The sequence below is a fragment of the Vipera berus genome (genome assembly GCF_964194415.1).
Source record: "Vipera berus genome assembly, chromosome: 2".
In the NCBI taxonomy this organism is placed as follows: domain Eukaryota; kingdom Metazoa; phylum Chordata; class Lepidosauria; order Squamata; family Viperidae; genus Vipera; species Vipera berus.
The window spans coordinates 125173581-125184195 of NC_138203.1; the positions used below are offsets into that span (position 1 = coordinate 125173581).

The window sequence follows — 10615 nt, forward strand, 5'->3', positions numbered from 1 at the left end:
CAAAATCTCCCCCAAATCCAGAACATCTGCCATTGCTCTGGGCAGGAAATCCAGATTTGGCATATTACCACTAAGAAGGATACCACATATTACCTTTGACTTTCACATTATCCTCTATTGGAATCTTATAGCCTGCTCCCATCCCTTCAGACCCCTTCCCCCTTCATATCAATACACGTCCTGATCTATGGCTACCTCACACAAATTCCTGAGGTCTTTGCTACCTAAAGCGCTTCCGCATGGACCTCAACAAATATGGGTAGTCAGAAAACTTATTCAGCCTTTTAATTATAATCCAACAGCACTCAAGTTCTCTCACTGGATTGCTGAGTACCCCACCACACAGGGTACACCTTCCCTTCACGGCTCTCACTCAAGGTGGTGAACTCCTTCACCCACCAAACCCTCTAGCTGTTATCAGTCCCAATCTTCTTCCAGAGTGTTTTCTTGACGTTTATAATCGCTGTGTACACATTTGTTTTATTGTCCTCCAGCTAAATAACAGAGCAGACTCAAAATGGCTCCGTCTTGAAGGGTGGGTGAAGGAGTTACAGCTACAGCCCTGGGGCAATCACCTGCCTGCTCCTGTCCTATGCCTGCTGCAGCAAACCTTTACTTCCAGATCATCTTAGTTGGCTGGTAGCTCTCATTTGCATCCTGGTCGATGTTCCACTCAGCCTCGTCAGTGTGATTTCCTATTACATGAGCATGGGTGCTGGCATCTTTCTAGATATAACAGCCAGATTAACAGTCTTCAGTTTTGTGATTGTGCCACTGATTATATCACCGAAAGCAACTGGAATACATTAAGCCAGCAATTGTTCAGTCAGTCCACTTTTATTAGAAACTCTGCCATGTTGACAGTTTTGGAAATGAAAAAATGTTTTAGGGCAGAGAACATACTTTAAAAAAAAACAATAACCTTGTGTACAGCAGTAATGCATGATCTAAACAAAAGCATTAAAGGTTCTCTAACTTTGATCTGACATTCTTCATAGAACTTTTAGGTCAAGGATTACACAACTATATTGCAGATATGTATATCCATTTCCCCAACTTCCAAAATCAATACAGGATCAGAATAATTATTCATCAATATACAAGTTCAGTAAGGTGGTTAAGATGTTCCAATTTTGTATGGATTCTTAGATAGAACTATGTTGGCTAGTTACAAAAAAAAGTCCTTGTGGATGCATGTATTTCCAGCAATCTAATACAACCTAGTGACAAGTCCTCTTGGTCTGTTATGATGACACTTGTTACAACAATCCAGATAGGTGTGAATTCCAGCAATCTGATATAAAATATAAGAACAATTAGCATGCTGAACCAATTACATATAAGCTGATGAAAATTAAGTTTGCACCAGCAACCATTATGCAGAAGGCATGTTTAAACCCAAAAATTGGATCTCCACCTCCCTTATTTGAAGAAAATATATAAATTGTTAAACAAACCTGATTGGATAATCTTGGCTCCCATCTTCCTCTGGTTCACTGTCACACTATTCCAGTAAATAGAGCAGAAAGTCCTGTAAAGAAAGGATATGCTAGTCAATCATCATACAACAGAGAAAAGAAACCTTTGATGATCAGACATATTTTGTGACAGACTATCAAGGTAGAACAGTGACACCTATGCCTGGAACTAATACCTCCTAATTTTTTTTATTTTTTTGGAACTGCTATGCCTGTTCGTGCTTATACCACTGTACTACCAGAATACACTCTTTCAAACAGAAGGGGCTCTTAAGGATCTCAGGGCTCTGTCCATTATCCAAATAACATCAAAAGAATAAAACAGTGAATATTGCAGCACGTTTTTTAGCTTTAAAAAAAAGTTGTACCATGAATGTTGATAGCACACCTTACAATATTCTTAGTATGTTCTAAGTATCATACACAACAGGGCAAATTTGCTTAATATTGAAAATGTAACAAAATTTATTTTCTAGATTTACTGGCATAATTTCTCATATAGGCATTGAACAATTCAATCGTTTTGCCTGTGAAAGTTGAATACAAATCTATTTTCAGACTTCTGTACTTCCTCTTCAACTATGAATGTCAACTTCTATTCACACTTCATCTCACTTGAGGGAAGTTTAGCCCCAACCCTTGTGACTTCCCCAAAACCTCTTAAAATGTAGCTTTTTTAGCAACCCTGGTTAACCACTGCCAACAGGGTACCTATGCTGAGTGCATCATGGACAAGATTCTAATGTATTCCCTCTTATTACCTTTATTTATACTGGTTTTAAATGACATTTGTTGGTTTGATTGTATGCCACCTAGGTATAAGATGAGCAGCCATATAAATTTAATCCATAAATAATTATAATCAGATTAGGTGTATTATGTGATGTTGGCGAATAGAATAGGTATATTATTTAGTATTACTTTGAAGAAAGAACATTTACTTACTTTATAGTGTGGTTTTTAAACCCTAGGTGAAGCAGCAGTCTCATTGTTCAATACTTCAGTGGTCAATGATTACCGTATTTAGGGCAGAACCACTATAATCTTCTCCCCTGCAAACAATAAGTATCACTTAAAAGAAGTTCAATCAAAATTTCAAAAATATTTAAGCGATTATACAGTTTTAACAGGATATTTCAGGCCTAGGTGACACTGTTCACCAAGTCCTCAGAAGATTCCCCAAGTTAACATGATTTTTCTCCCATATTTAAGCCCTTGTTCAGAATTATGAAGTTATCTTAAGAAGTGGGAATAGAAGGTTCCCACACCCAAAACTGTATTTTATTAGGAAACATCAATCCAAGTAACAATCCAAGTTTTCATAAAACACAAGAGACTGGAAAAAATGAGGAGAGAGAGGTGGCTGAATGGATCTGAATATTGTTTTAGCTGACTGCCTTCCTCCTTCTTGAAGTGGAATGTCAAGTTATAGGAGCCTGGCAGAACCTCCCCCCAGGATTAGGAAAAAAAACCCAAACAGATAAGAGGTCCAGGTTCTAGGGTCCAATGAGACCCTAGATTTGCCCAATAAATTTGCCAATAATAAAGGTCTGTTTGCTGCAGCAACAAGAATGGAGCTCTATGGGAGAAAAGATGCAGACATGAGCAAAAGAGTTACCTCGAAATACAGGACTATTTCCACAAATGAACTAGCCAAGAGCAGCTTTCGTCTCACATGGATCGCACTGAAGGAGGACAACACACTTCGGGGTCTCCAAGGACACTGGCTTCCACATGCTAGCAGAGAATTCTCACAGTGTAAGAACAGGACAGACCTAACTACAGGTAAGGCCAGCTAAGCATCAGTCCAGCCTTAAAGCTGAACAGAAGCCTTAGGCCTTCCAAATGTCAAAAGCTTATTTCTCTACCAGCTCAAAGCCATTTATTTCTCAAACGACCAAGTAGGGCATTCCCTACTTTTGGAAGTGTTTGTATAAGCAAAGGAAGTTCTTTTCCATGCCCTCCACTCTAAGAATACCAATATTAAAATGCATTACAGTTAAAGCAAGTAGCAACCCATGAAGGTTACTCAGTGAACATATTTGAAAAATTTAGAAATGTTACAAATTCAAGTATCACCATACAGCTTACAAACTTAGCATCTTGTTTCTTCTACGGCAGTATAGACTTGCAAACCAGAAATATTAATTAATCAATACTAGTCAGAGTCAAATCTATAGAATGGCACGTTTAAAAACTATTTAAGTGCCACTGTATCCAGAAATCCCACTGGGATCCTTGTTAGCAAGTCTCTAAAGTTCTTTCATCAACAGTCATCACTGGGCTGCAATTTTTATTTCAGACACTACCCCTCCTAAAAGTAAAAAAAGTTTTCCCCAAGTAGCATTGCAATGTTGATCCCAATACACTTTGAAACATTCTAGAACAAATATATTGGCCATACTTGAATCATATTTGATAATATCCATTTACAATCTAATATCCATCTGATATTAAGATACATTTAGACTCTTATATAGATAATGGTGTTAAATTATGCTAGGGCAGGGGTGTTCAAACTTGGCCCTTTTATGACTTGTGGACTTCATCTCCCAGAATTCATCAGCCAGGCATGCTGGTTGAGGAATTCTGGGAGTTGAAGTCCACAAGTCATAAAAGGACCAAGTTTGAAGACCCCTATGCTAGGGCATTGTTTAAACATATTTAGGAGGAAATACAGTTATCTATAATTATCCCACCCGATTTGTCAGATTTTTGCATTTTTATTTCATACTTTTTTTTGAAACTCTTGGCATACACAAACCCCTCATTACTCAGATACCACATCAGGGCCTCATTTAAAATGCTTTTACTTACTGTCTACTAAACTATCAAAGATTTGAAATGCAAACATTAGGAACAGAGAATTGTTTCAGATGGGATTTTAATGGGCTTCGTAAAGCCAAAACCTCAGTACAGGAAATTCCTTATCCACTTCAAATACAATTAATTGAAATTATGCATATTTCTTCCAGTAAAAAAATGGACAATATAAACAAACATTTTCAAGAACCTCTCAGCATTCAAGTTATAGGTTTACTTTACATCAAAATAGCTTTTACTATGATCAATGTAGTAATACCAATATCTTTAATAATACCAAGATTCTTTTGCCTTGCCACCCTTGCTTGTTATGCCAAGAGATGAACATCAAATGATTGTACTTTTTCAAGAGTCTGGTCAGCTTCCAACAGGTTTACTTTGTAGGGCCCCATGTGTCAAGTTAAAAAAACTTAGATTGCAAAGGCAAGACAAATAAAACTGGATTTAAAAAATGCTTAAAAACCACTTAAAAAAACCCCTTGAGTAGTCTAATAGGCTATCTTGTAGAGGAAGCTTTCAGGCTACATGTGATAAAAGCTATATAAGGGGAAGATCATGTAGGTAATTAAACAAGATTCAGCGAAGCTCCAAAAATCTTTATAAATACAGCCATTGGAAGGACGATCTCGAGTCAGGAAGGATTTTTACTCGGTGTGAGCTGAGGACAAGAAGCAGGTATAATCATAAAGGCACAGGTTTATGGACATGTTGCAGCAATTCATCAGTCCTAAACTTTTAGATTAGTGTTGCTAGGAATCTCGGACCCTCCCCCACTTAGCACTCAGATAACTTCTCAATTAAAAATTTAACTCTTTAAGGTCCAAACATGCACTCAATTTATTCATCAGTAATGTGACTGAAGGTCTGCAATCAATGGCAAATACATGGAAAAAACACGGTGTTTGATTTTAACTCGGTAGCTGTAAGTTACTGCCACTATCCAGTGTAAGTTGGAGCACTGAAAGTTTTAGGGCAATTTGGAAAGACTTTTTCACTCCCTTTTCCAACGCCTACTTACCTCAGTTGTCATAGCTGTCTCTATAAGAACCTCCTGAGGAGTATCGATCATTGTAGCTTCCTTGACTTCTGAAAACAAGGAATATTATTTTATGCCTCTTCCCTATAGAATGGATTTGTAAAATAAAATTTGTACTACCACAATTACCTGCCGTAGTCACGTGAACTACTGTAGCCCCCACTTCGGCTATCGTAACGTCCACCATAGCTTCTGTCTCCACCATAGCTTCTGTCTCCACCATAGCTTCTGTCTCCACCTATAATTAAAAAGTTTTAATGGCAGCTGAATTGCAGAAACCCATCTCTTTCACCTTTAGTTCAATCCATTAAACATTTATCATAGGTGTCTTGCTCTTACCTCGGGAATAGCCACGACCTCGTCCCCTGCCTCCAAAGTAGCCACCTCTGGATCCACGAGAAGATTTCCCAGCATGATCAACTCTGATCTGGCGCCCATCTATAGACTGATAATGAACAAATACTTCAGAAGTGATTGTCAGGGAATGGAACTGATTACTCTTACACACGTTTTTCTAGATATAAAACCATTTTTATATTTTAAAACAGGATTTTAGCCAATGAATATGAATGCAAAGTGACAATTTATATTTATAATAAAGCTACCACTCATAATTTATTTATTAAATATAAAGACCCCTCTAATGCTAGAACAATTCTTGGCACCTTACACTTAAAAAAAAATGTGAAACATTATTTAAAAAACCATGTCAGGACAAAACATTATTTAGCAGAGTGTAGCTTCAAGTCAACGTTTGACTCTAACTGCTAAGTCCCTACACTTTTCCTGGCAAGGTTTTCAAAAGCAGTTTGTCCCTGCTTGTTTCCTATGACTGAGAATGATTGGCCCAAGGTGATTCAACTGGCTTTGTGTCTAAGGTGGGGCTAGAAATCATGGCTTCTAACTGATACCTTAATCACTACCCCAAACCTGTTGTCTCCCTAACACTGTAAACAGATTGCATATCCCATAAAAATTACAACAAGCAGTAGCTTGGACAACCCTACCCCAAAAGCCTTGGAGAGCCACCAAATAGTTGCTACAATGTGGACTGTGTGGTAAACCTATGTTACATGTATTTACACAATCATGTAAAAGTCCAACCAGTAAAATCTAAATATTCTAAGGTGAACTTTTAAATCCAATATGCTAACCTAACCTCTTCAAACTAGGTAACTTCCAGACATATTGGGAGAGATTACAATTAAAACATAGCTGGAGGGCTTAAAATGAGGAAGGCCAAACTAGTCCTTAACCATACCAGCTCTTTGGAAGACTACAATTTTTATTTATTTATTTTTATTTTAATTCCATTTATATCCCGCCCTTCTCCGAAGACTCAGGGCGGCTTACAAGCTTAGCAGTAGCCTTCATTCTATGTATATGCCTGCTTATTAGGGTTTTCACACACACACCCCAAGCGGCATTATTACAAAGTCAGCTTATTGCCCCCAACAATCTGGGTCCTCATTTTACCTACCTCGGAAGGATGGAAGGCTGAGTCAACCTTGAGCCTGGTGGGATGCGAACCTGCAATAATTGCAGGCAGCTGGTGTTACTTAAGGAGGCATTAGCCCACTGCTCCACCAAGGCTCAAATATAGAAATAATTATTTTCAACCGCTAGAGATTAATTTATTCCCAAAAGTCATGCCACATTACTACCAGACTTTCTATATCAATCCAAGCACAGTGATCAATTTATCTTGCTGTATTAACTTAGGCAGTTACTATATTTAAGATCTTTTACATACTAGTCCTCTTAGAAGATCCAGGAAATTTAGAAATATTTAATTACAGAAAGGAGACCGTTTATAAAAGACATTTGGGGAGAACATATCTAAAAAAAACCCCAAATAATCTTCGGGCAAGGAACATAGCTACTATAGCAGAAATTCCTTGGCAATATTCTAGGAAATGCTCAACAACTCTCAAAATACCTCAGAAATTAATAAATGGAGAAGTATGCCGGAGATTTAGGAAATTACTCTCCAACAACCTTGAGACCAATGTGAACATACAGTATGCATCTATAGAAATGGTGGGAGAGTTTGCCTTTTTATTATAGAAATACTCTTTTGGTTCTTAAAATGGTAAATTTAATCAACAAGCAATAAACTGATATATAAACTGAAAACTCTCCCATTTTATTTAGTATTGCAAGAAAATCATCACGCTATTCCCTTTCAAGATGAACTTCATGGAAAATGGAAAAAATTAAGTGAGTTTACAGTAACATCACTCAATATACCATTCTTACTTACAGGATGCCCATGTTAGCTCAAATTTTTCACCGCTCAGGAATATTTTGAGTGAGGCTACCATAAACTCAGTCTCAACTTGTCCTTCATAGATTTGTTCTACAGTTTAATCCTCATTTGTTCCCTCATTCCAACTACTGTCTTCAGCATCCTCTGTGTTAGCAGTATGTTGAATGTACTTTTTTTGCTGATGAAAGGCAGGCAACAGAAAGTTATTTTGCAAGAGAGTAATTCTAGCTTGCATGGAATAAGTGGTAAACTTTGAAGGAAACTATACTTGTGAATACTGACTAAGCTGTATCTAAACTTATCATATCATTTCGTTACTAATAGCCAATGGGTATCAGGGAGTCCAGTAATTTAGTCAATTAGGTAAGAAAATATGAAAGCTTCAATTGACACATTAAAGGTAAAAAAATGCCTAATGTCAATAATTCCTGATGCTTTAAAAGCTAAATGCTATGGTGCTAGTTTTATTTCCTAGAAACATCTCACTAAATACACTAGATATATTTACACTGTGGCCATAACAAATAATATAATTTTGAAAAAAAACTCACCTCTCCATTCATTGATCTCATGGCATCTGATGCATGATCAGGATTGGCAAAGGTGATAAAACCAAAGCCTCTTGATCGCTGTGTTTCTTTGTCTTTGATCACAACAACTGAGTGTACAAGGGGGAAAAAAGTCATTCATCTCGTTTGGTTAACTTCAACAGTAACTCATTCCCCTTTATTAGCCAAACACATTACCTTCAGAAATAGGACCAAAAGAGCTGAAATGCTGTTCCAGGCCTTGTTCATCAGTATCAAAGTTCAGTCCCCCAACAAATAGTTTTCCTTCTTCAGAAGACATTATGGTGACAGACTGAACAATAAACCAAAAGAAAGTAAGTGAAATATGTAACCTTTATTGTCACTTTTTTTCTGCAAACACATTGGCACACATTAAAAAAATTAAGTTCTGATGCCTGCTCTCAAAAGTATATGCGTGCACGCACACACAGATACACACACACACACACATATATATATATATGTATATATATATCATATACAATATACTAGCCATATTTCCTTACGAGAGACGTAAACCAAACGACTGAGAGTCCACCAGGCCCAATAACAAAAACTCGTAAAGCACTGAACTACCCTAGAGGACTTTCTATTATTCCACACGCCGCCGCCGCCGCCACCACCACGGCGTGGGTAATTCCGGCGAATCTACCAATGGAGGATCGCCAGGCCTGAATTGAGCACATGGCTCCGAACGTCACAGGGCATCCGGAATTCCACGTGACCTTAACCGTTCTTCCAGGCCGCTAAGCGGAAGCTGCCCGCACGAGCCTGTTCCGCCCTCCTCGTCATTTCAAAGTTAACTTTACCCAGCGCCCCGTTTGGGTCCGGGATCCTTAACAGACGCCTTAGGCCGCGCTCCCCCGCCAGCAAAGACGCCCAAGGTATCCTTGGCCCGGGAACAAAGCGGCAGGAGGAGCCTTGCGGCGGCTTCCCGACATGAGGAGACTGAGTTTCTACCGCTGGGCCCCGAGCGCCATTTTGTTAATCCCGCGCGAAGGAACGTTTTGTTCCTTCGTGCTGCCGCTGTACTCCCCCCCCCACCAACACTCCATGCACTCCACCACGCATGCGCACCGCACGCCTACGTTATTTCCTTCGGCCGTTGGCGAAGCTTTCGGGACTCGAGCTTTTCGCCTTCCCAAAGCCCGCCGCGCACACGCGGTCGGGAGCACCCACGCGCGCCTCTCGTTCCTCAAGAACGGGAGGCCGTCATCTCCCTGTAAATAGGCTAAAGGCAGGTGTGTTTTTTTCCACTCCCCCCATGGGGGGGGTGGGTTAAAAAAACTTTGGAGTTTACTTACGAGAAGTCGCCTGGGCTGGACGTACTCAAAATGAGGCCAAAACACCGCCCGCGCGACGCTTATATTGGGTCCCGCCCCCCGATCGCGATCACGTGGCCGCCACAGGGCCGTTCTATGGCTGTCGGGTGTTGCAGCGCGGGTAAGGCGGCAGGACCGCCGATCGCGCTTTTGCTACCCGTTTCCTCTTGCCGGATGTGTAAGCGCCCGGGAAAGGAAACTCTCGAGGAAGAGTCCTTTCGGTTGACTCGTAGGTGGGCCTTAAGTGCTAACGTGACCGCACGCACGATCGCTAGCTTATTGGGCGTGAAAGTGTCTTCTGGATGCTTCCCCGTAATTGCGTTCAGATACGCGTACTTGTAAAGTTGTTTTTAATCCCGCCTTGTATTATTTTTATTTAAGCGAAGCTGCTTTTACTTTCGGTTCTGACTGCCCGATTCCACGTGTGTATAAAAGAGTATAAATCAGGGGTCTTCAAACTTGGCCCTTTTATGACTTGTGGACTTCAACTCCCAGAATTCCTCAGCCAGCTTTGCTGGCTGAGGAATTCTGGGAGTTGAAGTCCACAAGTCATAAAAGGGCCAAGTTTGAAGACCCCTGGTATAAATCCTTCCATTCCCCACCATCCAATCAGAGCTGAAGAAGCTTCTTGGATAAGAAGCGAAATGTTTTCAAAGAAAAACACCACCAAGTCCTGTTACCTCGTAAAAAAGCATCTTTGGGAAAGCTATGACCTGAATGACTGAGAATCTCTATAGACGTGTGTAGCAAAAGGACGGGGACAGGAAGAAGCAGGCGGGTGTTTCCAAAGCAGTATGATTGTCAAAACTAGAGTGCAGAATTCCGGGCGACCACGAGATGGCGGCAGAGAGCTAGAATTCTCCGCACTTCAGGAGCTACCATTTTCTGATCCTACCACTTTTTCTGGCTGAGATGACGATTGCCTATGAAAGAGTTTTGAGAAATTAATGCTCTCGTCTTTTCCCTGATCAAGTAATGGGGATTTGCGGATCTTGAGTCGGTGTATTCTGACATAAAAGTCGCCCAGAAAAGAAATGCCTGTTTGGCTACAAAAGGGAGAAAGGCTGGAAAGAAACTTTTTACCATATGTGGTTCTTTGTTGGGTTTTGGTTTGTTCT

At 39.9% G+C, this 10615-nt stretch overlaps 1 protein-coding gene across 3 annotated transcripts; it reads right to left on the minus strand.

The window, feature by feature from the left end:
* Positions 1–818: 818 nt before the first annotated feature.
* Positions 819–9658, minus strand: LOC308662702 (RNA-binding protein 3-like). Of its 3 annotated transcripts, XM_081318836.1 has the most exons (10): positions 9480–9555; positions 8353–8467; positions 8158–8264; positions 5677–5782; positions 5467–5575; positions 5320–5387; positions 3097–4959; positions 2424–2530; positions 1458–1531; positions 819–1294 (listed from the first exon to the last, which is right to left on the minus strand). In XM_081318836.1, exons 2-6 carry the CDS (start codon positions 8453–8455, stop codon positions 5321–5323), a joined length of 492 nt encoding a protein of 163 aa, XP_081174962.1. In that variant the 5' UTR covers positions 8456–8467; positions 9480–9555; the 3' UTR covers positions 819–1294; positions 1458–1531; positions 2424–2530; positions 3097–4959; position 5320. The 3 variants fall into 3 exon arrangements, with proteins under 3 accessions (XP_081174962.1, XP_081174963.1, XP_081174964.1); XM_081318837.1 differs by having other exon boundaries at positions 2424–4959; positions 5320–5384; positions 9480–9658; XM_081318838.1 differs by having other exon boundaries at positions 2424–4959; positions 9480–9552.
* Positions 9659–10615: the final 957 nt, after the last annotated feature.

What these genes read in the sequence shown, in the direction of transcription:
- LOC308662702 (XM_081318836.1), bottom strand. Translation starts at nt 8,455, where the DNA reads ATGTCTTCTGAAGAAGGAAAACTATTTGTTGGGGGACTGAACTTTGAT. An exon ending in TTTTGGTCCTATTTCTGAAG is followed by an intron (nt 8,265 to 8,352) that starts GTAATGTGTTTG and finishes TTGTACACTCAG; the next exon opens with TTGTTGTGATCAAAGACAAA. An exon ending in AGGTCGTGGCTATTCCCGAG is followed by an intron (nt 5,576 to 5,676) that starts GTAAGAGCAAGA and finishes TTTTAATTATAG; the next exon opens with GTGGAGACAGAAGCTATGGT.